This window comes from Hippocampus guttulatus, chromosome 4 (genome assembly GCF_054856545.1).
Source record: "Hippocampus guttulatus isolate MCC_2025c chromosome 4, RoL_Hgut_1.0, whole genome shotgun sequence".
Taxonomy (NCBI): domain Eukaryota; kingdom Metazoa; phylum Chordata; class Actinopteri; order Syngnathiformes; family Syngnathidae; genus Hippocampus; species Hippocampus guttulatus.
The window spans coordinates 20774053-20801727 of record NC_141264.1 but is presented as its reverse complement, the minus strand read 5'-3'; the positions used below and the strand labels follow the sequence as shown (position 1 = coordinate 20801727).

The window sequence follows — 27675 nt, the reverse complement described above, 5'->3', positions numbered from 1 at the left end:
GTTTGACTTTTCCATGTTCTCCTCGGCAGTGTAATTTGATGGCTTTGTAATGAAGTGTTGCCCCCATAAGTGAAAATATGATCCGTGCCTTTACTGTTCGCTTGTGCTTTTTTTTTTTTTTTTAAACTCGGGTTTAACAAGGATCCACCACAAAAGCCGTGAACCCAATCCGGGATGCCACATTTCCTCAAGTAGTATCCGCTCAGAGAGTCGCGCAATGCCTCTTTGTCCCGGTCGTCATGGTAACAAAATAGCTGTGCTCGGTATTAACCCTGCATTAGAGGGGTGGGGTGACTCGTCGACTCATTTGCACAAGATAGGACAGCCAGATTTAAGCAAGGCTAGAAAAAGAGGCTAAAAAGCGCACCGTATTCCGCGAGTCTGGGGTGATTTTGACGAAAGCCTGTCACAGACACTTGGGTGGGGGGAAGGGGGGATTCATAACGTCTCCTTTCAATACTTTGTTTTTGAAAGCCGCCATTTTCCCACTGAATACACCCCCCATCTCGACCCCCCCCCCCCCCCCCCCCCCCCAGCACACCACCTCTGTCACACAATCCACACACCGCTGTAATCAGGACAACACAGTCAGGCTGCCATAGAAACTAGAAGTTTGTGTCTGCACAACATTAGCTCGTGCTTTTTTTTTCTTCTCTTTCTTCTTCCGCGACTTGCTGTCTCTCTTTCTAAGGTGAGGTCAGCCATGGCGAGGGGAGGAGGAGGGAAAGCTGAGGGTGAGCAGAATGCCTTCTCGTTGAGGTCAGACACACGCATGTATGGACCTTGTCTGCTGACGCAGTGGTTCTCAAACTGGAGTCCCCGGACTCCTGGGGGTCCGCAAACCAGAGCTTGGCGACCCGTAAAATAACTAGCAATAAATGATTATGTTGTGTAGTATGAGAATAAAGTTGTATTTTTTTAGTTCACCTGTTAAAATATTCCCTTCTTATCTCAATAAACCTTGATTAACTTTTTTTCTTGTAGAAATATGATTTCATTATAACATTGTAATCTTTTTATTTTTATTTTTGTTGTAAAAAACATCCAGAATAATTCAAATCCGGGAAAATCCATTTTTTAAAGTCCTATCACATTTCGTGGTATCAGTGGTAGGGCTGCATGATTGTGGCCAAAATTATAACAGCGATCAATTTGATCAATACTGTATGTATGGGGAAAATATCAGTATTTTTATTGCACCAATTTTCAACAATCAATAAGTCAACAGTTTTCAATGCAACGAGAAACTTTAAAATAAACGGATGACAGTTTTCAAATAAATGATCAATAAAACAATAATTAAAACAAATTTGAATTTACTTGAGAATTCAGAATTTACCAGGGGCTGACTGAATAAATATGCTAATATTTTACTTAATCTCACTTGCCAGGAATACAAAACAAGTCCAGGCAACAATCCCTTTCACTTCATTGTTATTTTGGTCGTTTAATGAAGCCTTAACCACATGGTCGCCCCCTAGTGGTTGGCTGACCACTGGCTGTTGAAAGGCTTGAATGGAAATATCCCGACGATCAGGTTAATATAATCATGCCGAAATTGTGGTCGTGATGAAAATTCAATTAATCGTGCAGCCCTATGGGGTAATTATGTTGAGGATAATAAGGGGATCCTTGGCCAAATTTCTCCCCTTGACTCAAAAAGTTTGAGAACTCCTCCTCCAGCCAGCAAGTGAGGAATGAATGAATGAGCTCACACATTGGTGAACAGACAGGAATGATTGGCATAGACATTGGAGTGGAGGGGTGGCTGGGGTTGCATTCTCTGGCCCCCGGCCGGTTAGGCACCACGTCATCGACAGGATGCTTTTAAGCTGTGACGCCAACCCCCGGCCTCGTCTTGACGCGCGCACACCACATGATAGCTTCACAATGAACCACAACTTGAAATAGGTCAAATATGAACGGATATCAAGGGTGAATGATTCATCGCACACTTAGGTTGCTAAAATGATTTCCAAACTGGGGTGTACGCACCCCTTGAACGGTTGTAGAATTTTTGTGACTATTTCGTCAATAATCATTTGCATGAATGAACATGAGTTTGCAAAAAACATGTTTTTTTAAAGAGGGGTGAGCCAATTCTGTGTGGTTTAAAAAGCTTGGGAAAGGCTGCATTAAAAAAAAAGAAAAAGAATGGCGGGGTTGGCAAGACTCACAGCATGTCAGGACAGTTGTCAGGCTTGTCCAGGAGTCCTCCCTCCATGACGAAGCGCAGCACTTGCTCGTTGGACATGCCCTGGTAAGGCTGCTCGGCCAAGGTGGCAATCTCCCACAGCACCACGCCAAACGACCTGTTTGCAAGACAAATGATTTCCTCACACGTGTGATGTGATGGAATGAATGGGGACTTTTTAAGACTCATCTGGTTTGCTACATCAACGGGTTAACAAAGACAACGAAACGGAACTGAATGTCATCACTCTTTCGTCTAACTAAAATCAAGGGTGCTTTCGCACACCATTTTAAATGGGCAAATCTTTAACATAATCATTCAATTTGAATGCAAAAAAAAAAACTGCCGGTCAGGATTCGTTGCGATGAAATCCTGAATCAAAGGATTCTGCATTTCACACAAAATGGCTGATTCGAAGTAAAGCGTGATGCCATGCTCTGCCCAAATTCGATATAGATATGCAAGGACACTTTTCGATATATATATATTTTTGCACTGATTCACAATCTGCCCATGATGTTTCTCTAGTACACAGGTGTCAAACTCAAGGCCTGGGGGCCAGATCTGGCCCGCCACATCATTTTATGTGGCCAGCGAAAGCAACTCAAACATGTCAACTTCCATGATCCTTTCTAAAATGTCTACCAAATTTTTTAATTCTCAAATGTAATAAATAAGAGATATATTGTAAGCATTTTCTTGTGACCAAACCCCTCATGATAGTAATTTACACAATAGTTGAATCAATAGTTAGTCTTGACTTCTATCTATCGTTTCAGTCATGACCGCCCTCCAAGTGAAACGGCAACTAAAATGTGGCCCACGCCTGACACCCCTGCTCTATTACATTAGATTTTCAAAATATTAATATAACATAGGGCGGCCCGGTAGTCCAGTGGTTAGCACGTCGGCTTCACAGTGCAGAGGTACCGGGTTCGATTCCAGCTCCGGCCTCCCTGTGTGGAGTTTGCATGTTCTCCCCGGGCCTGCGTGGGTTTTCTCCGGGTGCTCCGGTTTCCTCCCACATTCCAAAAACATGCATGGCAGGTTGATTGGACGCTCTAAATTGTCCCTGGGTGTGAGTGTGGGCGTGGATGGCTGTTCGTCTCTGTGTGCCCTGCGATTGGCTGGCAACTGATTCAGGGTGTCCCCCGCCTACTGCCCGAAGACGGCTGGGATAGGCTCCAGCACCCCCCGCGACCCTAGTGAGGATCAAGCGGTTCGGAAAATGGATGGATGGATGGATAATATAACATATCATACAGAAATCTCTGTAGTCGAATTTATGAATTAAGAGATAGGTTCAAAAATAGGTGGAGTTTTTTTCTGAAGCATAGCTACAAATTACAACGCATGGTAAAAATCCGTATTCCGCAAGCAGTTTTTGGGTCAAATTCCTGATTAAAATTTGCTGTTGACCAGTGTAATTAGTCAGAATAATGATAACATTTGGTGTATGGGGCCCTAATAATAATGATGACCCCCCCCCTCTGCCCCCGCCGCCTGATTTAAATAATCTTGTACACTTAAATATCTCATTTTAATCAATCAATCAATCAAGATGGCGCCACGAGAGTGGCTGCCTTTACAGCAGCTCCTATACTTTTTGTTCTTCTACTTTCTTCCTTTCATAACGTTGCGGCTGTAAATTGGGAATTTCTCTATTGTGAGACGAATAAAGGTTTTCTTATTCTTATTCTTATCACCCTATTCCTCCATTTTGGAATGCAGAATCTCAGAATTGTGAGGCACACGTGCTCACCACGAGCCCACTGTGCTTACTTGTCACGATCAGTTGAAAAAAACAATGTTCCAAAAGGTTACATACGCAGGTGCTGCGAACGACCTTCAGCAAATGACTATTTATAAATGGGCAGATGTATTCAGATGTAGTCAGAGTGACAGCTGGCAAGATTGCGAATTATGTATCTTCACCATCAGAGGTCAGGAGTTTGCACAGTAAACGTCACCTCACTTTGCTAGCCAGCCTCTCTCACCGATGGAGAAATTCTTACCGTGACTGACAGCGACCGCAATATTTGCTCGTCCTTGCAAGTCGCGCTTTTAGCAACAGGCACAACCGAGTACACACAGGCTTGAGCTAACAGAGACGCTCACACGAAAACAGTCGACCACTTGGGAGGTGGGGGAGTGTCACGCCAAACTTTATGCGCTGTCCGACATCAAACCAGGGGGATGCGTTTTCGCAATGTGCAAGGGGAGTCTGCCATGGCGCGGCAACCCGCTCATTTGGGGAAACATCTGGAATCGTTTAAGGCCATTCTTAAGGACTGACACATGGGACATTTGGAGTTGGGAAACAAAAAATAAATAAAAAATGCAAACACTATTAGTTCCCCGCAATCATGCTGCTGTTCATAGAAAGACACTAAATTGGAGTAGTACAAGCCTGAGAAGGAGAAAACACCTAAAAGAAAGCAATTCTGTTGGCTGATAACGGATACTTTAGTCTGAACCTGGAGTTCAGATTCACGTAACTGAACACTCACCAATTTTTGCATATGTGTGTATCCTGGTAAAAATATTTGTATTTTAGGGGTCCCTAATATGACCTGCCCCCAGCCTACACAAATACTCAATCAGTAGCGCTATCTGGAAAGTTTGCGCCAAAAAAAAGAAGTCCCGAGCAACAGTAGGTTAGCCAAAGAAACAAGCCCATCATGTGTGCTTTCACTTTTTGTTGTATCTGCAGCTTCCAAAATGTGCACAAATGGCACCGTTATTACTTTTCATTTTCTGTGTGTAAAATTTGCACAGTTGCGCATAACTGAAACACTGGGGCAAACCCGTTGGCGGTCCTGTAATATTTCTTGCATTAATTTAGCCATTTTTATATATTAACGAAAAGATGGAGAACAATTTATGAACAATTTTGTTAATTAGGTACTTATTTTAGGTAACAAAATAAAACTTCAAACCTTCACTCATTCAATGTTATACTAACATTCCATGACAAATAAGGTGCTTTTCTGGAATAACAAGTTCACAAGTCAGTGTGAGGTTGCAGTGGTGTGCCCGCGATGACTGCGAGTGCATAGATTACCATATTTTCCACACTTATAAGGCGATTCGGCGTATAAGGCACACCTTCAACGAATGGCCGATTTGAAAACTGTTTTATATATTGGGTGCACCGCATTATAAGGTGCATAGAATACAAGCTACAATAGTGGCTGCTGTTGCGTTATGCATCCACTAGATGGAGCTGCACTAAATAGAATACAATACAATACAGTTTATTTTATATAGCGCTTTTGCAACGGCTGCAGCTGTAACAGAGCGCTTTACAGAACATTTAAAACACTACGTCGAAGAAATCAGAATATCGTTCCATATGTAAGGTACATCGGCGGCTTTTGAGAAAATGTAATGCTTTCAGGTGTGCCTTATAGTGTGGAAAATCCGATATATTTATGTCTTACTGACATGTCATGACAACAAATACAGTATGACCAAAAGTGATTTTTGGGAAAATTGCTCTTACCAGACATCTGACATGGTCGTAAACACGCCGTCTTTCAGCGACTCGGGCGACATCCAGCGGACGGGCAGCAGGCCCTTTCCTCCTTTTCGGTAGTAATCCGTCTCGTAAATATCTCTGGTCATTCCGAAATCTGCAGGAAATAGGAGGAGGCAGGTTGGGGATGATGCACATCCATTCAGCACGGCTAAAGGCACTCACTGCAGTTCTAGTATTTATTTTGAAAGGACATCTAAATCACGCATAGCCCTGAAGCTTCTCACTCACCTCCAATCTTCACCGTAAAGTCTTCAGCCACCATACAGTTTCTGGCCGCTAGGTCTCTGTGGACAAATTTGTTGGCGTTTAAATATGCCATGCCGTCGGCGATCTCCCCCGCCATCTGGATCATCTTCTTGAGCGGGGGCAAGACCTGGACGTTGGTGTTCTGCAGGAGAGAATCACAGGTGAGATGACCTTTTCATGCCAGAACGATAAAACACACCACATAGAAAAAGAACGATTACTTCTTTGCGAAGAGAACGCAGGTGGCTTTTGAGATCACCGCTGGTCATCAGCTCCATAATCACCAAGGTGGGTTGTCCCTGGGAGACCACGCCCAGAAGCCTGACCTGCACCAATCAGGACGTAGCAACACACGTCAAGGATCGAGCACAATATCGCCATCGATCAGAACCGGCTGGTTCCGATGCACAGAACTGTCATGGTTTAAAGGGCAGTCAAGTTAGAGCACAATACTACAATATCCAGAAATAAGGAACAATATCAGCTAATGCTAGCAGTTTATTTTGGTTGTGTATCCTTGGATGTTACAATGAAACCTGGCTGAGCTAGTTCTAGTAGTACCTGCGTTTGTCACTGGAAAAAGGTCAATTGTGAGTCAAGTGGGAAATGTCGTGAGAAAGGGATTGCACAAGTGGTACCGATGGTGCTTTCCAAAACTAAGCTAACCTAAGAATTACGGTTCGGGGTTTGTATAGCTAGCACCCTAGCTGGCAGCCGTCTTCAAGACCTCTGCTGTTTTTTTTTTTGTTTTTTTTTGTCAAATGGTGTTTGTTGTATTTCGTATGGACCCATTGTGGACCATTTTCAGCGTTTTGGCCATGACGTTCGTTGAAGGAAAATGGATGCCACGGCTGCTTGAGTTTGCTTTTCAAACTTAACTTGTAGCAGACATGTGCGATGTCATGCACGCTGTGATCATGATGTCTCCGATGCCCGCCTAGCGTCTCCTCTGGGATGAGAGCCGGTGTTGAAGTAAAGCGAGAGAGGACTAATCGGGACAGGAGATTTGAACCAAGAATGTGAGGTTACTCGCGAACCTATGAGCTAACCACTGTTAGAAAACACCCGTTATTAGTTGACATTTAACCGTTAGCCAACGCGACTGTTTTTTTTGTTTGTTTGTTTGTTTTTATAGCATGTTAGCACCCTCATACAGTTCAGTGGAGACTCGTGTCCCTCTCTCTTGTATTTACTCCCAACTTCACACAATATGAACACTGTCAAAACAAGAGGGAATCTAACTCTGGACCTCCTGAACACCAGTGTGAAGGGAGCGTATCTCTCTTTTTTTAACCACTCGTCCGGGGAATCTGAACTTCATAACAGACAAGACCATCAAAAGGTTGATGGCGGAACAGCAGGCGGCCAACACACTGTAAGCACCGTCACAGGATGATCTTAAAGACAGGAGGTGCTGCAGGATCTTGATTTTATTATCATTTTTTAAATGACTGTGGTTTATGTTTGATCTTTATTCGTACGCAGCATATTTTTAGCTGCAGTTGTTTTTTGTTTTGTTTAAGTGCTTTCTTGATAAAGTTGAGATGAGTCGAGTTAAGGTTGGGGTTAGAGTATGCTTGAGGGGTTACGTTGTTGTATTCCAAAACATTGAAGGGTTAGGGTAAAGGCGAGGGGTATGGTGAAGATAAAGTCGAATTTGACATGAAATGTCTGATATTCTCTATTCCAGTCACAAAACACAGCAGGTGTAGAGGACAAACGAGCCACATCAAATTCAGACCGTGACCAATAAGCTTCATCGGGTCCATTTTGGCGGCACTGTGTGGCACGTATAACTGGCAGCATGGAATATAAGATTTGGCAATAGCTTGGGATTTATTTGCATTTAGTTTGCATTTCCGCCTCACATTCAGAATTTCCTTCAGTTTTCCACTCAGATTTTCCATACGGGGTGTGTGTAGGTCTATGTGTGTGCATACTGTGATTTCGTGGCCACCGGTCCGGGATGTACAAGTGTACAGTAGAGGGTGATAAATCAGGGTTAACTTGAGGTAAAATGCAGTGAAGCCTGATTTCCTGTCTCAATCCTATCACGCCTGCTGCCAAATTAAGGATGAATGTTAATTACGCGCCTCCTTCACGCGTCTTAAAAACAGTAATCCGCACACAACAGCGCTCAGATTTCCCTGTGATTTATTTCTTACAGCCCAAGCATTTGAGAAGAGTTGTAAGAGAATCCTTCCGCGGAGAAAGTGCATTACAAAACGTCTTCAGTCGAGTCGACGAGACAGGGATCACCCTGATTAAGGGTTACATATCCGGGAGGCTGCTCCTTGCTGCAGTCTGTAAAAACTGGAATGATCGCGACCCGCCGACCTCCTGCAACATCTTGAGACTCCGCGTTTGATGTCATGTTTATTTATAGTCGTGCCACAATGATTCATCCGCACCAACGTCAGGCGTTTTTTTTTTTGTTTTTTTCGAAGGGGGTCTGGGGGAGGGTGCTTACCACATGGTGGCAGTTGAACTCCTTCATCACAGACGCCTCGTTCAAAAACTCGATGCGCTCCCTCATGCTGGCTGACTCGTTGACAGTCTTGATGGCCACTCGCGTCTCGGGCTCGTCCTTCACCACTCCCTTGGCGATGCCCTCGTACACCATGCCAAAGGAGCCCTGGCCCAGCTCCCGGTGCATGGTGATCTTCTCTCTCGCCACCTCCCACTCGTCTGGGACGTACACTGTCGCAACACGGCAGGAGGTCAGAGGCACGTACCTAATAAGGAAATCTTACGTGTTTGGGATGCTTCTTACTCTCTGCGGCACTGAAGTACTCCGGATTGACTGAAGCGTAAAGGACTCCGTTCCCCAGTCGGTCGCTATTCCTTTTGACGCAATGCACAACATGGTTTAAATGTGGACTGACTCAGCAATCGATCAGAAGCTGGGCTAGACCACAGGAACATTAGGTACTGAGCGGCACGGAGAAACTAAACAAACGAAAAAATGTGATTGACGATCGGGGCCTGAGAGAAGTCTTATCTAGTCTTATTAGCACTCACGTGAACCTGTCCAAAAAAAAAAAAAAAAATGAGAAAACGCATCATTGGAGAGCTTCTTTAGGCCCCACTAGTCTGAAGACGGTATTCTATTGAATATTGCGTTTGTGGAATATGAATTAAGCATCCAATCATGGCTCAGCTTGCCAATGTCACATGACCAAACTCAGAAAAGAGGTGAGATGGGATCAGTCGTTACCTGAGCCCTAAGCAACTGAGATGTGATTTTCAGTGAACGGCAGGTGGATTTTGCTGCTTAATTCATATTCCACAAACACAATATGATCCAGAATGTTGTACATATTATTGTAAAGAACATTTTGGACTTGACTTCTCCTTCAATTAAAAGAAAAAAAAAGTAGCACAAACTGTGAAAAACAAAATCAAAATGAATTTTTTTGTCCTTAGAAAGTATTAATTTCGCATTATTTGTTACATATTAAAAATATTAAACATGTAAAAATCATTACTTAAAATATATAAAAATGTACTCAATTTCTTTTAAAAAACTGCACATACAAAAAACAGGTACAAAGAACCAGATCAATCTGACTTGTTAAAAATAAATAAATAAAATAAAATAAAAACATGGCCGTTGAAGGCAAACATTTTCATACCCTTTGTATACCGTAAGAGGATATGATGAGCCCATGAAAAATACTTGCCTCTTTTTGTTAACAAAGAAGAGGATGGTGGTGAGTCCGGCGATGAAGAGAATCACAATGATGGGAATGATGATGATCAGATACAGGGCCACACCATTGTCTCCTGTAAAGACACGACGAGAGTGATCAGTATGGATCGAATACCGGCCTCCTCATGACCGTTTCACACGTTATATTACGTTTGGGCGGAGGCACGTAGAAGGAAACGCTTTCCGTCCAGGAGCCGTTGCCCGCCAGAGACGTGGCACGTACGCACGCCGAGTAGTTTCCCGAGCCCAGGTTGCTGAGGCGAGCTCCACGGTGCTTGCGGTACTGCTCGCGAGATACACACTCGTGCTTCTCGGGCTGAAACGTAGAAAAGCCCATGAAGGGATAGACTGTGCTTAGAAAGGAGACATGCCGTGGTCTTGTGAGTTTTTAGTGCCTTCTGTGGACAAGTTTGTAACGCACTGCAATTCATTTAAATGTGGACAACACAATTTGATGTTTCAGTCAAGGGAAAAGAGCATCGTATTGTATACAAACATGAAAAAATAGAGTATAAAGAAATAAACAAACCGTTTAAAAAAAAATAAAATTATTACTATATACACTGTTGTGTTCCTGTTTTGGACGTTTGCCTCTAAGGCACAGGTGTCAAAGTCAAGGCCCGGGGGCCTGATGTGGCCCGCCACATCATTTTATATGGCCCGCGAAAGCAAGTCAAGCATGTCAAGTTCCATGATGCTTGCTAAAGTCTGAACCAAAATTTCAAACTGTCATATCTAATAGGCAATAACAGTCATTTTTCTTGACTTCTGATTTTAAAACGAGCTATTCATCAATTTGTTGTGTGCTGTGTATGTAATATGTGGAGGAGATTCAACATTTATATGGTTTCCCAAAACTCAAAACGGCCCTCCAAGGGAAACCGTAACTACAATGTGGCCCGCGACCAAAATGAGTTTGACACCACTGCTCTAAGGGGTGTGGCCTAGTGAATGACATCAAGTGCTAGAATTGGAGTTGCTCCTTGTGAGTGTTCTCATTTTACTCATAAACACACACACACACACACACACACACACACACACACACACACACACACACACACACAGTCTTCACTCTCTCCAAATATTACATGGCTTATGTTCTATCCCAAAACCTTTGTTCACAAAATGCTGGTCTGGTACTTTGGTGACTGAGAGCGCTAAAACGCTATCCGCAGGTTCTCAAGCATTCTCTATTTGGGTCCAGTACACTGGAAAGCCCTACCTGTGGAAATTAGAGCTGCTACTTCAGTATATGTGTCTAGATCTTGACTTAAGACTTATTTTTATACTCTTGCATTTAGTTACCCCACGTAATCCTGTTTTGAAGCCGCTTCACAATATCTTGGATGGACCACTTCCCTGGAGGCATCGCTATGGAGAATTCTGCATCAATGGACAGGGCCAGGTCCTGAAGAAGGACCACTTCCCCAAAGGCATCTACTTGCTACGCTACAATATGTTAAATGATGTTTTAGTTTACATTGTATGGCACCATACTATGTGTTTCCCACACAACATCCATTGTAGCCTCGATTCAGGAAGAAAGGATTCCCCCATCTGTGGTCCCGACTAAAGGTTTCTTCTTTTTTTTCCAAAAATATCCAAAACTTATGTGGACCTCAGATCATGGCAATTAAATAAACAAATTAACCAAGTGACAGACCAAAAATATAGGTTGGGGCACTCTTGAGTTAAGGTATTGTCTTGTGCATTTGTTCCCACAAACATTTGCCGAGGTTGGAAAAAAAAAAAAAAGTAACAAAGCAGGGAGGAGAAAGTACGGGCAGCTATTTTCAAATGTTGGGAGTATTCTGAAAAATAAATACTCGAGTCCAGAAAAATCTGCTTAGGTATGCTCACCAAGTATTAGGACTTTGCGAGTTCCCACCACTGACTAAATGTGGCTCGTGACTCACCTCGGCACCCAAACGGTACTTGATCTCGTACATCAGGATGAGGCCGTTGGGCATGACGGGCTCGGGCCAATGGAGCAACACGCAACCTTCCGTCTTGTCGTTCCTCTCGAAGAGCACTTTGCCAGGAATGTCGTCGGCTTTGTCTTTCCCCAAAATTAGAAGTGAATGTGACCAAGACATCGAAATAAATCTCTTTTATTCGTATAGGTGGCTACCTGCAGGCTTGGTCCTGGCAAAGACGAAGGCGCCAACGCTACAGTGGCCGACCTCCTCATTGCAGGCGTGGATGTCGATATGGTAGACGGTGAAGGGCCTCAAGTTGAAGATCTCTAAAGCCTCCGAGGTGCTCTTGTCCTCAGAGAAGGGGTACTCCATTATCGGAGGGATCCCTTGTGTGTTGTTCAGGCCGAGTGTGCCATTGCCCCTGCCTTGGCCGTCGTGCGACGCGGTGCCATTTGCCAGGCCGAAAAGGTCCCGACGACGTCGCTCTTGAGGTCTGGAAAACAAGAATAAAGTCAAATATTGGAGAGGATTTTGTAATATATATTTTGGGAAAATGTTCATTTGTTTTCGAGACGAATGCTATAATATTACGAAAATAAAGTTACATATCGTTGGGGTCGGGCGCAGTTCTTTTACCTCCAAAATGAACTCTTTTCAGGAGACCCCAAAAACGGCATGTTTGTTCAACATTTTGTCGTCAAAGACAGCAAGCCATTTTCACCACTTTAGATTGAATTTGTAGTAATAACACACACACGTGTGGACTGAGCAATAGTATTTGTGAATAATTTTAAAATAATAATAATAAATAAATAAATAATAACATTTGTGAGAAAATACGACATTTACCAAAATTGCGACATAGGTTTTTTTTTGAACATATATAGAACACAATACAACAATAAATTGACAAAAGTGAAAGCAAGCAAAAATTGTAAAAAGGAAAAGAAAAAAAACTGTTTCGGAGATTTTATCTTGAAAATCAGAAATCTTAGTCTTCAATTTTTTTGTATTTCCTTTTTTAAAACATTAATTGTGTCATGATAAAACACGTCTTTCACAATCAAGTACATCGTAAATTATGACTTTAATCAGGAATGTATACAACTTTTTACCTGTCAACCTTGCCTTGTTTTGTCTCAAAAATCAAAAGCTTTCCACTTTTATTTGGAGTATTCATGATGTCCTTTTTAAATCTTCAAATATTTCCTTAATCTCTAATTTTGAATGTTATTTTCTCATTTTGAACATTGACTCTTGTCTTTTCACGGTGGTTCTTTAACTGTTGCGGAAAATGACTGCAAGAGACAAGGCCAGAAAATCAAATTAGAGCTAATCATAATTGCTTGTTTGGAGCGTTTTAGACAAAGCTTAAACATCCTGCTGGACATGCTTACATGTGCGCGTGAGTGTGTGTGTGTGCGCGTGTGTGTGTGTGCGTGTGTGCGTGTACGCGCGCTTGTGTGCCATTTGTCCAGATGCTGCATACTACTCCCCGCGGAGCGATGCAGCCGGATGAGGTCAGACGGATCATAGCGAGGCAGACAGATTATTTGGTAGTAGGAGAGAGCGGGGGAACCCAAACATGAAGGCTATTGAATCATAATGACAAATTGGAATTGGCTGAATGGAAACGACAGCCGACTGGAGCCGGGAGCTTGTAGCGCCCAGCTGCCAGAAGCTTGAGGTGGGGCTGGGCGATTCATTGGTACTTAATCTAGATTTCGATTTGGGCTTTTCGTGATCATAAAAACATCGGAATCAAATAAAAAAAGATGAATGTGCCGAACGGCGTGCGGTCTGGTGACAAGTTCCTGTCTTTTGAAAGCACCCTGAATGCACCATGTTGCTTGGTTAGCAAGCAAATGACAAATGCTATCTTGCCCTGCTCGAATGTGCTCTAAACTTTTGAATGACGCTCCAGTTGGAATTTACTATAAGACGGACTAAACATATAACAAAATGAATTACATATTGTATTTTTGAATACAAGACATTTCATTTTAGCTAGCGCTCATGCTGACATTCAATGTAATATCGCATTGACAGGCTAAAAAAATAAATAAAAATTGCATCAGTGTAGTATAAAGTACCTACAGCCATGTAATAATAACAATAACAATACTCAAAGGCATACATTCTTCCAAATCTGTGAAAAACAAGTAATATTATTAATAGAGACAAGTGTCTTTTTCACATCAGGTATTGATATTATTGATTGATTTTTAGTGCTATTATGTCACTACATTATTATTTACATTTGTTATTAATTCATTTTTGGGTTGTTCTGTCAGGTTTAATTTAAAGTTTTGGTAGTTATTATTTTTCTCCGTCCAGCCCAAGGTTGAGGCTGTCATCACGGAGGGCAAACAGGTGCTGACAGCAGCACAGCTCTGAGCTAACAGTCATCTGTGAACACCGCAGGCCAGTTGGCTCCAAATGATTCGCTCAAGGGAAAAAAAGTTCTTATTTCTGACCATTTGGAAAAAAGTTGTATGAATCCTGGCACTGAGAAAATTGACGAGGTCATGACAGAATCCTCGGATAAAAAAATTCATATTATTGTTAACCTTGTCGTCTCACTCAGTGACAATCCTTGGGAGAGAAAGTCTCAAGGACCCTCTCCCGACATTGAACAGGACGTCTGCCATTTTTTTTAAAAAGCATTTTAGGTGAAATCAATGCATGGTTCTTTGACACACTCTTACTCTGGAATTCAACAAAATGCCCCCAATTTAGAAGCCAAAAGTGTGACGATGTTAGGAACCAGTCGGCCACCGCCCTGCCTCACGAGCCCTTTGTCAGATTTTCAATTGGGAATAGTGACATGGCCGCGAGTCAAGTGCAGCAGGGTACATCTTTGAAGAGACAAGAGGACGATTGATGCCTGGGAAAAAACACTCTCATACACACGCAAACATTCCTCCCTGGCAGTTATAGCTGGTGTGGTACAATCCAGAGAAAGCCCCTACAAATATAACAGGGCAGTGAAGTATATATTCAAATGTGTGACTGTATTTTCGTCTCGGCTGTGGGACCAGGAGTCCCTTTTAATGGTGTCAGTTATGAGCGAGTCGTCAGCTGACTGCCGCTTGACCTTACTGCTAAGTGACTTACTTACGCCAGTGTCGTGACCTGACCCGCTTAAAAAAAAAAAAAAAAAAAAAAAACCTTCACGAAATGGAATCCTAGGAGGAAAGCCGTGACGACACCTCCGCCCAACAGGGAACACATTATTTGCGCCGGCCTGAGTTGCACACAGCCAACATCTTTGTCTGTTTTTCCTACTTTGTGTTTGTCTTCTGGAGTTCACTAGACACTGCAATGGGGCTCTTTCCATATTATTTTACAATCCAGATGTACATTTCTTGGCAATGCCTCGGCCCCAGCAGGGGGAAAAAAAATAAAATATTCGTTGGCAATGGACAGATGCATGAAGCTGAGCTGAGAGAAGAAACGCACACTTGTCAATGACGACAATGAATCCCACGACAGTTTGGATAAATGCACCCTGAGAGTTGTTCAACGAACCAGTCAGGTTCCATTTAACTTCTTTTCAATGGTGGATAGTGGCGTTTGCTTCACAGTTCTGGGGATCAGGGTTTGAATTACACAAACAGTCCGACTGAATTGAATTCAGGATAACGGTGTAAAATATCGCAGCATCAGAGTGTTAAAATATTTTGGTAAATAAAAACATCACCCCCCCGCCCAATCAACACAATCTATTTTATTTTGAAACAAAATCTAGAATATTTGTTGCAGAAAAAAAGCGAACCATATTAAGTTTAAAAAATCAACAAATGTGAACAGTCTTCCATCCTTCCATTTTGTTTTAATTCTTCTTTGTAAGTCACATTGTCCCATCGCCAGTAAGCTATTTTTGGAACAGACCAGTGTGCTACTCATGTTGTCCTTGGTGCTTTCCGTGTTTCCAGTGTCTCTTTCATCTTGCTCCCTTGCTCTATTCACAGTTTGCTATTGACAAAGTTACTAAATCCATTTTTTAAAATTTGCTGTGTCTATAAAAATCTCAGATCCCACAAGATGGCGCTAAAGCCCTGGCTAATAGGAAAGTAGTAATTAACCTCAAGGAAGGATGCTGAAGTGATACACCTCGACTGAAAGACTACCGTCTTTTTATAATGGAGGAGGAGCCGACTCTCGTCCCCCCCCCCCCCCCACCAAAAAATAAAAATAAAAAATAAAAATGAACATAGAAATGTTGAGATCTGAATGGAGCAACAAGCTGCAGAATTTTCCTCCAAGAGAGCAGCTATAATGTAAGACATCCAAACAGACAGCCAGGGTGGAAGATATGAGTTCAGTTACAATAAGAAGTCAGCTTTTTTTAATCATTTCTTTTTTGAAAGCCACATCGATCCAATTCCAAATAAGCATCGGGGGAGAGAAAAGAAAAAAAAAAGGACGAGACTTGGATGAATGATCTTTAGCGGTGCGGCTGCCTCACTTACAATATGGATTTATAAAATACCTCCTGAGCGCTGATCAGATTAACCGACAAGTGCATCGAGGTTGTGATGGTTTGAAGCCATTTGCAGACATCTGGAGCGTTTGTCCACGTCGATGCGAAGAGCGCGAAAGCGGAAGGCTTTGAAATGGCGCGAAACATCCGCAGCCACCAGCAAAGTTAACACAGCACAGATGTCGGTAGCTGTTGCGGGAGAACAAAGACGACTAAGCGATCTTAAGGGTGAGCAGCCAAAGTAGTCCCTTCAGAATGCTTAATCACAGCTCTGTCATCGCCTTTGTTTGTTTATCCCCCCCCCCCCCCCCCCCCCAAATCTGCCACGTCCAAATGCACTTATGTTCCACCTGTTGTCATGGCAACAAAAAGGCAGATAAATTGCACTTTTGAAACCTGCCCGGAATGGCTCTCCACCCTGCTCCCAGCAACCCCCCCGCGCGACTGTAACTGTACCTCTGCAGAAAGATGGCATTGTGAAGAAAGTTCTCAAAGAGCTTTAAAAAGACACGATCGTCCTTCTCCCGGTCCTTCTCCTCGGGGGTTTTGGGACAAACGCAGCATGGACCCTTCTTGGGCCCAGACAGGTCCGACTTGGTGGGCTTGGTGATCTCCTCCATATCGGCAAATCCCGTCGCCGGGATCCGCATTGGGATCTTCAGATCTAGTTTGGATGAGAGAAAGTAGCTTTTTTTTTCAATAGTTTCCTGGAAGAGTTCCATAGACAGGGCTACTAAATCTTGATACAGCGAACCTCAAGTCAAAATGTCTCTGAGGCCATTCAAGTTGGAAATCCATTGGAGCTTTAGGGGAAAATATGCCTCAAAAGTCTCAATAGTTTGCGTTGGACATCAAAGGATTCAGTCTGGCCAAGTTTTGCTCTTTGTGGGGTTTTTTTTTTTTTTTTGTGACACTTATTCCGAAAGAAGGGCCAGCCACAATAAGGGATGTTCAAGGGGACCTAGTATTAAAAAAAAACAAACCAAAAAAAAACAGACTTTTAATTCCTTGTATGCAAATAGTAGGGTCTCTGGAGTGCCTGGCTGTGGGAAATTACACAATCAAGTACATTTTTGGTGAGCTGAAATTTTCCAAAAATGTGACTGTGAGCAACGGTGGGGCTAATTTACATGATATTGCCTGTTAGAAAAATACACATTATGACTTTACTGAAAGACCAGATTGGGGGCGGGGGGCAGTTGCACCAATTGCCTGATTGTGTGTAAATATGACTTCACCTAAGGAGAAACAGACACTTAAGCGGCAGCCATTTTGGTTGTATTTGGACTGTCTGTTTGAATGCAAGTTTTTATTAAATTGTATCTCTTGATATTCTCAAAGTGCTTGCAGTGTCTCTTGTCTGCTGAAGGAATCATATTTTCCTCTTCCTCCACCCGTGACTTGGGCAACCGGGCCTTCAGATTTTTTGTTAAATCCGATCACATGATGTACTCATTCACATTCCAAACCAAACGTGACTCCCAATGGAACATGCATGCGCACAAAGCAAGACATCGCATGGCGCCACTGTTGACGGAAATAAATATAGTCCCGCATGTCGGGCTCTCATTTTTATCATCATTTTTTATCATCTTATATCATCAGAGTGGCAAGGTGGGAGGAGGTAGAAATATTTTGGGGAATATGAGGCAAAGCTCCTCAATCTCCTCATTTCAAGGAGACGTCTACCAAAGATGACATCACGCGATTGCCGCTGTGTCCACTTTCTGCTTCATTTTACAAGTGACATCGAACTAAGGTCAAACATAACGACAAAACTGTAACTCAAAACAACTGCAGATTCACAGACGCCTGTCAGTCGTCTCCCCTGCCAAGCACTCTGTTCCGCAAAATCGAGCTGTTGTGCGAACATCGCCTCTATTGGCTTGAACGGTGGCATGTGTGTGGCCTGCTTTCGTTGGGGTTTCATCGAGTCACACAAGAGATTTCAAACTGACCTTTGGAGCAGTAGTTGTGCAGGTAGAGCTCCCGGTCTTCTGGCTGCTGCTGCCAGCGCACCAGGTAGTAGGTCAGGTTGCCGTTGGGGAAGAGCGGCGGCGACCACTTGACCAGCAGCTTGGTGGAGGAGTTGGCGTAGGCACGGGGGTCTTTGGGCACAGTTGGCACTGCGGCGGACAAGAACGGTGATTGCCAACAACTGTTTAATTAATATCATACAGTTTATCTACTTCAATGAGAGTTATTCATTTCTCAGCATTTTGACTTGCAGTATTTTAAGTATTCAATCAGGCGACTTCACAAAATGCTACCTAACAAGTACATTGTAAACATAAATCGATATGTTTCATAAAACAATTGTATGTAAATTTTGCACACACACTGGATAGACGTTTTTGTACTGAATTTACCAAGATACATTCTAAATAAAATATACATACTGCACATACTGCAAAAATAAAGCCAAATGACCAACTGAAAAAAAACGGTGTTTTCTTAGGTTTTTTTTCCCCCTAAAATTGCAGCCTTTACAATTTGGAAATTGCATTTTAATACATTGTGATTTTGATTTTAATGTATTCATTGTTCAGTCCTAGTTTTTGTGCTATTTCCTTTGCACGTCATTAAAAAAATGAGGAATTCACCTCAATGAGCTTTCTAGAATTAGACAATTTTTGGAAAAAAAAAAAACACCCAAACGTGAATTGATCGATACATTTCCAAGAACATCCAATTTCATGCCTTTCTGTGACTCTTCCAGTCTCTTGTTGTCCCACCACTTAACTTGGAGGGGTTCTTCAAATACAAAATATTGGCCCGAGTTGGAAAACTCTGATCAAGAGTGATAGCAGCATACAGAAGTGGGACGTTAGTGTGGTGTCTGGGACTTACGCGATGGGCGCGTGCGAATGTATATGATGTCACTCTTCGCGCCGGGAATGTGTTTGTCCTCCACCCGCAGGGTAATGGCCTTGACGAAAACGGCATACTGGGTCCAGGGTTTGAGGTGGTGAATACCGACTTTCGGGTCAGTATTATTGTCCCGAGGAAGATCGACATCCACCGTGTGCCAGCTGTTGAAGCCGCAACCATCCTGACCGTCGAACTCGGTGATGTTCTGAGAAGGGCTGGCGAGGGAGAACAAAAACATGGCCCCGAATGACATCTGCTTGTTCCTTAGTTCGAAAATAAAACTAATTCTAGGGTATGTCTGCAGACTCCAATCCGACTTGAAAGAGCTTTTCTTAGCTCATTATTTACAAATGCGTATTTGCTGTCACTGCCAAAGGAAAGGGGGGGGGGGGGGGGAAGAAAAAGCATTCCATGCCTCCAGGAAGCCCTGGCAAAATTCTGAGCAGCAATCACGGTCGGGATGTAAGAAAATAAACACCGATGGTGCAAATATCAAGGCGACCATTCTGAGATTAGAAAAAAACCCCAAAACAAAATAACTGTCTTTTCCCCCCGGTTGCCATTTGGCAGCAAAACGCGCATAGTTATGCAAAGCAAGCTTAAACAAATGCCCGTCCCAACATAGAATGGGCCTTTGTATCGAAAACCCTTCATCAAGCCTCAATGTTGAGCTATTTATACGTAATGACAGTGTGTAATACAGGATAATGAGACGTCTTTTGGAGCACTTACGCCTCCTTGTAGTAGACCATGAAGCTGATAAGGCCTTTGTAATCCCGCGGCTGGTAGCGCTCCCATGTCAGACGGATGGTGTAGCTGGACGTGCTGTTGGACAAGATCTTGAGGACGTGACTTTCACCTGCAACGATCACAGAGGGCGATCGGCGAGACGTTCACCGACTGCCCGCGCGTCGCGGGTAGCCAGAAAAACTCACAGCTGGCTCTTTCGCCGTTGTTGCGGAAGTCGCCCTCCTCCGGCTTGTCCCGGACGCCGGTCTTCTCCCACATCGTGTGGATCTCGGACATGCAGAGTTTAGGATTCAGGCGGAAGAAGAGACGTCCCGCCCGGATGGTCAGATTGTGCTGGGTCCAGTCCCACAGGTTGTGAAGGTGCTGGTTGTTGATGGCAGAGAAGGAATACAACCTGATGCAAGACACAAAGGCACTTTTAAATTGGAGATATTGTCGAAGATGAATCATTTTACTCAATCCCTGCTAGTCATCAAAGTTCCAGTCCCATATTTTGCTGCAAAATTGACTGAGCATTCAGGATGAACAGAACATTGTTCGATGACAGCATGAACGTTTGTTTCGAGAGTTTTTCCTTCTTTATGATTTAACAGTAGACCACGGGTGGTTTTGACCAAAAACACTGATTACTTGCCAAAAAGCTTCCTTGTGACAAAAAAAAAACATGTCAATCAGAACAGTGACTTTGACTTACTATTTCGTGCTTAGGTGACACACTTCAAATTATAAAGCAACAACAACAACAAAAAAAGACTATTAATTGTGAAACACGCTGTGACCAATGCTGATTGATCGAAAACCATTTTCTACTAACTACTGCAACACATAGCTACTCCATACATATACGGTAGATACTAAGATCGAGTATCAAGTTGCAACAATTACTCAACTTTCGTCTTGGCGTTTATCCTCCTCATAAACAACGTGACAAGCCAAGACTCACACCCTCATCTTTATCTTCAACTCAGAAGCTGTGCTGATCACAAATCCAAAGAGATCATATGCCGCCATCTGCAGGGATCCGCGCCATCTGTTCGTTATTACACTGAGGTAGGCGAGACCCACTTTCAAGCCTATTTGGTGAAAAATGTACTTGACGAACATGTTTAGTTGGTGGCAGTAAACGGTGAGTTTCCAGTTGAAGAAAATTAACATCCACAGCAGTGAATGAGTTAAGTGGTTCGTATTTAAGAACGAAAAATAGCAATGCATTGTATTGGGGAAAAAAAAAATGCATTTCCACATGTGTGACATGATTGGTGCAGGCCTCTCCCTGAGCGGTTTTTCAGGTTCACTGCAACAGCAGCACCGAAGACTCAAATCATGGAGTGCAAGTCTACATTTGCATAGGAGTTGACTTGAGATGATGCAGTCATATTTTCACTCCATGCACAGCCTGGAACATCCTCGAGCTCAAGAGCCGCGGAATGAAGGGAATGCCTGCCATCCTCAACAGCCTTCCGCGGAGTGAAACTCTACCCCGGGAGGGACTATGCGAAGGGGGCAACCGACTTTCCCATGACACCACTGACCATTAAAAAAAAAAAACCCCATCTTATTCTCATAACTTGTGATATCCGAGTGAGGAGGTGACTGAAAGGCAGCAAGTTCCAGCTGTTTTCAAACGTTTTAAAGCAAATGAAGGCTTTATATTAATCATTTTAAATTACATCTTAATGCACATATTGTCCTTGTCCAATGAAAAGCTCGCACCAGAGAGAGACAACCAAATTCATTTTATATAGTACCGGTAAATATATTGTAGTTTAAAAAAACAAAAACAACACACAGATTTTGTGTCATTTGTTTGGTCATTTTCTTTAGCTTGATGCAAAAAATATATGTAAAAAAACCCCCCTCATTTATAAGGGTTGAAAAATACTGTTTTGTAAATAAATTGGTAAATTTGACAACAGATTTTGTGGGGCTTTGTTCCCTACATGATTTGAATTTATTGTGCTGGTTTTCCTTATTCAGCAAAAAGGCAATCAAATTTTATTTATAGCGTGAATTTCATTCAATGCAACAGATTCGCAATATTGTCATACAAAAAACACAACTTCAAATTTTAAGTATTTCACTGTGATTTAGACACCCCCCCCCCTAAAAAATAAGCAAATCCGGCACAACAAATACAAATATACAGTAAGAGAGAGCCTCCTTCTACGTAATTTAACTCATCATTTCACATTCGTCAAATGAGCGAGCCAGTAAGATGGCTTGAAGTATGAAAAGAAATCGTTGCTGGCCAGTAAACAGCACTCTATTTAAAACGTCGGCACTTCAAACCTTAACGTACAATTTCCAGGACTCACAGGAACACTGGAATCATTTGATAAACATTTTCATGTCGCCAACAACAGCTGTCAACGTGACCTCTTGATGTACTTTATTCACGCTAACACTCAATCGACAACAACTTGATGTACTTTCTTTGATAACGTTGTCAGAATCGGGTCCCTTCATTGCACCCCCCCCCCCCCACACACACACACACACAAGCCCTACTTGTCCATGAGCTCCTCCCCGTTGATGAAACGCAGACTCTTGAGGAAGGACAGGGATCCAAGTGTGTGGGAGTGACGAATCCTCACGTAGCCCGTCACCTTTTGGATCAGGCCCATGAAGCTCTCCAGCTCGGACGCTATGTTATCTGGGGACCGCAGATACACACACACACACACGCACACAGCACATGAAAGCCATATTAGGACAACAAGCGGGGGACTTGTGATGCTGTGACGCCCACGCTCAACGCAGACGCCCAATTAGGCACTCGTGCGTTTAAGCTTCATCATATGAGACGAGTCATCCTAATGAAATCATATGATACATGTAGCACAGACTGTCAAATGTATATTTGGTGGCCCTGCGGGTTGGCCGACAGTTGCCCGATTGAAAACCAGCAGTCGCCAACTATAAAAAAAAAAAAGAAAATTGCAACAGACATAGTTTGATTGTTGGGAATTGCTCAATTGCCATGTTTTACTTTTTTTTTTTTTCTACACTGAGGATTCTCAAAGTGTGGTATCGGTACAACTCGATGCCTGAGTACACTTTAGTTGTATTTAACTTTGAAGTTCAATCAGTTGCATTGAATCATTTATCAAGGTTCATTTTTGTGCGCACTACATTTTGATTGAATCATTATGTGCAAAAATGATTATTTCCCTTTATTTAAAGGGCAGGTGCGTTTGTACTTGGCGAGCTAAGCAATTTTTTTTGAGGTGGTGCGTTCACTTTCACAACATTGGGAACTTGTAAATGTAAAATGAATTATGCGCCTTTCTGCACATAATTCATTTTCTTTGATGCAAACATTTTAAAGAGCGAGAGAAGCTAAAATCGAAACCAGAAAAGGCACTTCAATTAATCGTCCGACCCATTGGTGGCCCTTTTGTGAAACTTTGTCAACCAATGGACATGATGCTATCTAAAGCAGGGGTGGCCAACGCTTTTCGGACCGAAGATCTACTTTTCACGCAACCAACCTCCCGCGATGGACTCGTGAGAATGATAATAAAAATAAAAAATCTGATCGCAAGCTGCAATTACAGGCTGCTGACTGCTAACAACTTCCTGTGGTGCAGATCATGTGCCACCGTTGGTTAAAGGTGACCTGCTTTTTTTATTTTCCAAATACTTTTTTTGTGAAAGTGAAACTGATAGGATGCGCTAACAAAAAATACGATTTTCAGCCAGTTCGTCAAGTATGCAGCTGCATTTGCAACGCCAACTTATTTTTGTTTTCAACTTAAAGGACACAAAATTGCAGCAGACGAGTACAGCCTGCACAATTTGGGACGACCGCATCTCACTCACTTCCGTGGCGAATGTTGATGTCCAGATTTCCGGCGATGACGGTGCAGTCTTTCAGGGACTGAGCGGCGTTCACCGAGTCGATGATGGAGGTTGAGCAGACCTTATCGCATAAGCCGTTGCAGGCGCTGCACATCATACTGGAAAGAGAAAGTGCAGAAATTCAGCGGAGGGATCAATGAGTGGCCAAGGACAAGGTGTCATTGTGTTCATATTTTCTGTATATGACGGGAACTTTTTGTCCCATACTCTGAGGACTTTGGTCCAACCTCTTGGATGTGAAAGGTCTCGGGTAAATATATTTATTTCATGTTCACAGCTAAAACTCACACTTATATCAACCGGTGTGATAATTTTGCAAGCAGGTTCACCTTTGTGAAATATTGGGGGGAAAAAAATGGTAGGCATGCCTACCAACATAAAATTTGGTAGGCATGTCCATCGTGCGTCGACGCACCAAAAAGGCTTAAGAAGCCATGTCTGAATAAACACAGAAAGTTAGATATGTTTGTTTTGAAGTGGCCATTTTATGGTCTTTTTGGCAGTTTCCAGGGTCATTTAAAGGTGAACCCCTCCCCGAGATGTATGAATGCTACCAAATGAGAGAAGACGAGACAGGTGGGTGATGTTAACTTGCAAAACGTTTGATTTTGCGCCATTGCATTTTGGTTCCGCTTGGCAACAAAATTTGATGAATCGCCATTGCTTCCAGTGTCACACAGCTACATGAAATTTGGTAGGTGTGTCGATCATGAGAAGATACACCAAAAGGTCTCAAGAAGCCATGCCAGAAAATACACATGAAGTCCGCCATTTTGGGTGGAAGCGACCATTTTGGCCATTTCCAGACGTCCTTAAGAATTGATCACATCCCATGGATGCTATCGAATTGCAAAACATTTAAGTTTGTCATTGCGGCAAAGTTTGATGAGTCATCATAAAACACAAAGAAGTAACCCCTTTAAATTGTTATTTTGAAGTCCTTTTTAACTGTAATATTTCTGCACCCTGCCTACAAATGACCAAGCTAATTTGTCTGTTTTAAAAAGCCAAACGTGGCCCTTGTGCACAAAAGGTCTCTCCATCACTGTTGGGATGTTCGATAGCACTTTTTTATTCACTCGAGTACTCGCCAATACCGATACTAAGTACCGATACAACTAATACTTTAGTTATATAACAATTGAAGTCACACAATGACAGATAATGATGAACAAAAACCATTCCGACTTTCAGTCGCACATGACGATAAGAAGAACCTATTTGATGTCAGATTTATTAATTTTTTTTGCCTTAAGTAATGGTGGCGTTTGTATCGGCATCCTTTATGAGTATCGATACATTGAAATAAGGCTAGTATCGGTTCAATATTTGCCCATCTGACTGCCTTGTAGCCTAAATAGTGCCAAGCAAGAAAAATACAGTGTGTGTGTGTGTGTTTCAAGGAGCACGCAACATGGCGTGTTCGAATGGGCACCACCTGAAGCGGAAGTGAAGGTGTTGTTCCTTACCGGTTGCTGTCATTGCGTGCAAAGCCAGAGGGGCAGTCAGGCATGCATTCGCCCTCGTGGATGACAAAGTGAACATCGCTGGGCAGGTGCACTTGGGAGCAAAGGTCCATGGTAATGCAGCGCCAGCCCTCAAACTTGTACGTGTCAGGCGGGCAGTCGGGAACGCAGCGGCCTTCGTGGTAGTAGTGGAGGCAGGCGGAGCACGCGGTGTCACTGTTGGCTTCGGTGCAGCTGCCCAGGCACTGGCTGTGGCAACACTCGCCCTTGTCGGTGCATGCCTGCTTGCAGTGGCTGGGACATACTGGAGGAGACACAGAGAGGACGGCGGCAAGAGATTAGATCACGGCACAAGCACCTCTTTTGTAAATATAGTCAGGAATATCCAATTATCGGCAGGTTGACAACGTAATCCACAAGTTATATTGCTCTTTTCTTGTAAATAAAATGCGTCACCACTTTAGAAGGTAAAAAAAAAAAAAAAAAAGTGTGCAGGTAATTGGATACACGAAAACGTCAGTGAAGTTGCCCTCTCGTAAATAACGCAATAATGTTCCTGCAGGCACGGGGTGGGGGTGGGGGAATAATCAATGAACGCGTGCGTTTCAAATCGAGCTTCGAGGCGTCATGAATAATAGAAACTACTCATTTGTTTGTTGTGAGGAGCGTAGTCGGGCGTTATCAATAGCGCACTTTATGGAGCTTGCTCAAGGCCTTTTTTTGCACGGAATGTAAAACAACCATCAGGGAAAGGCAAGAGTTGAGACGTCATTGGCGCAAATGTAACCGCACACCCCCATGTAACCCCGCCCTTGGGACTAGTTTGTGTTGCTGTATGTATGTTTATGGTGTTGGGTTATTATTCCAAGACAAATTTCTCCACAGGGCCAATAAAACGGAACAACCGCGGCCTGGTGAAAGTGTAGAGGGAAATACACACACATAGCACACACACCGTTGTATTTGACAGTGCTTGTAAAAAATTTTGAACTGGAATGACACTGAACTGGTCCTTTTTTTTTTTTTTTTTTTTTTGGTCTTTGGAGGTTGCACAAGAGCTGTGAGACAAATTGACAAGTGAAAATGTGCCACTTGGTGATGACGCGCCAGCTCCATGAGTGGAAATACAACCCGAGTACTTCTCAATCCTTGGGGTAGCCCCGCTGCCCAACTGGGGGTCGAATGCCAAGTATGGGTTTTGTAACCATGGCGACTAGAGGGGGTGACCTAGTGTAACGCAAATTATGACATGAGCCTAAACAAGACGAATAGCACGGACTGTATTTACACTCATGGAGGTGGCGGTTCAGCACCAAGCGGCACACTTTCACTTGTCAATTACTGTCGCAGGTCTTGTGCAACCTCCAAAGCCCCCCCCCCCAAAAGGCCAGTTCAGTTTCACAAGCGATGTCGTAGGTCGAGTACTTCTCAATCCTTGGGGTATATTGATGAAAGCATGTCATCGGGTAAAAATATGTCCCGTCTAGTCACAAAACAAAGCGGAAATGATACCACGCTCATTTCCTTCCTTTGAAATGAGAGTCGGCTGTCGAGTTAATCTCGCCAGATGAATATTTCATGCAGCTTTACAAAACATCTGTGCAGCTTCACCATGTGACGGTGCACTACAGCAATGCTGCCGACTCCCAAATGTGTCAAATTCCCTTTGGCCTCACGGAGCGGGAACAGGGGGTGCGGGCGGGAAGGTTTGCTACAACTCTTGTCAGTTTTCTCTGATATTCTCATTCTTTCTCACCATGAGTTAAATCGAACAGCAAAGACGGGGAATTCCAAAACGAGGGGGAAAACCACAAACGCATCCGATTGGATCTTATTTTATATCCTTATTGAACATTACATTGCATTCCATTCCCAACAGTATAAAGTATGCCTATTTCACACAGAGAATCGGTGAGTGCATGATTGTTATGCCATGCATGACTGTTTTGACTACAAGCACGTGCAATATAAAATATAGAAAATATTGTTGTGGGTGATTGTTTCAACAACAAGAGTTTGAATGTTTAGCTACACATACAGTAGCTATGTGTTTGTTTTGCCGACAGAGGTGTATGATTGTTATCCCGAACCTGCTGTAGATTTGGGAAAGATTCGTTCGACTACATGAGTGTGAGGTTGATAGACCATTGTAGCTTTGAGTATTTGTTTTAACTACGTGAGTATGTGATAGACAACACATACCTTTAACTCATTCACTCCCAAAGACGTTTTTAAACGTCTTTTCACACTTGGTCCAGAATTGGCTCATTCAGTACCAGCCAATTACGTGAGCTTATGTTTGTGGGATAACACAGCTTTGCGAGGGACTGTTTCAACTACACAAACGTATGTTTGTTATGCTGTGCATAACTTTGTGTAATTTTTTTAACTACGCGTGACCGCACGGTTGATATGCCACACGTAGTTCTGATGCAGCTATTTGGACAACACAAGAATGTGACTGTGATGCAGCACATAGCTTTTGAGAGTGTGTGTTTCTACCGCACAAGCGCTGATTGCTGTGCTACACATAGCATGGATGTGTGATTGTTATGACGTACACAGCGTTGAGCAATTTTTCCAATTATATGAGCGGGTGATCGGCATGCCACACGGAGGTTTCTCT

The 27675-nt window shown here is 43.0% G+C and overlaps 1 protein-coding gene across 1 annotated transcript in view; it reads right to left on the bottom strand.

Annotated features, from left to right (window-relative positions):
* The window catches only part of LOC147206532 (insulin-like growth factor 1 receptor), a 92066-nt gene that overhangs the window by 5197 nt on the left and 59194 nt on the right, over nucleotides 1-27675 (bottom strand). The window contains exons 3-20 of the mRNA XM_086108345.1: nucleotides 25053-25353; nucleotides 23545-23681; nucleotides 22231-22375; nucleotides 19908-20116; nucleotides 19705-19831; nucleotides 18952-19187; nucleotides 18060-18227; nucleotides 16558-16765; nucleotides 11828-12108; nucleotides 11613-11755; nucleotides 9844-10009; nucleotides 9665-9767; nucleotides 8755-8825; nucleotides 8452-8681; nucleotides 6203-6307; nucleotides 5964-6123; nucleotides 5700-5829; nucleotides 2178-2312 (exon numbers count right to left, since the gene is read on the bottom strand). Of these exons, the coding sequence (XP_085964471.1) occupies nucleotides 2178-2312; nucleotides 5700-5829; nucleotides 5964-6123; nucleotides 6203-6307; nucleotides 8452-8681; nucleotides 8755-8825; nucleotides 9665-9767; nucleotides 9844-10009; nucleotides 11613-11755; nucleotides 11828-12108; nucleotides 16558-16765; nucleotides 18060-18227; nucleotides 18952-19187; nucleotides 19705-19831; nucleotides 19908-20116; nucleotides 22231-22375; nucleotides 23545-23681; nucleotides 25053-25353 (3055 nt within the window). The remainder of the gene's footprint in view (nucleotides 1-2177; nucleotides 2313-5699; nucleotides 5830-5963; nucleotides 6124-6202; nucleotides 6308-8451; nucleotides 8682-8754; nucleotides 8826-9664; nucleotides 9768-9843; nucleotides 10010-11612; nucleotides 11756-11827; nucleotides 12109-16557; nucleotides 16766-18059; nucleotides 18228-18951; nucleotides 19188-19704; nucleotides 19832-19907; nucleotides 20117-22230; nucleotides 22376-23544; nucleotides 23682-25052; nucleotides 25354-27675) is intronic.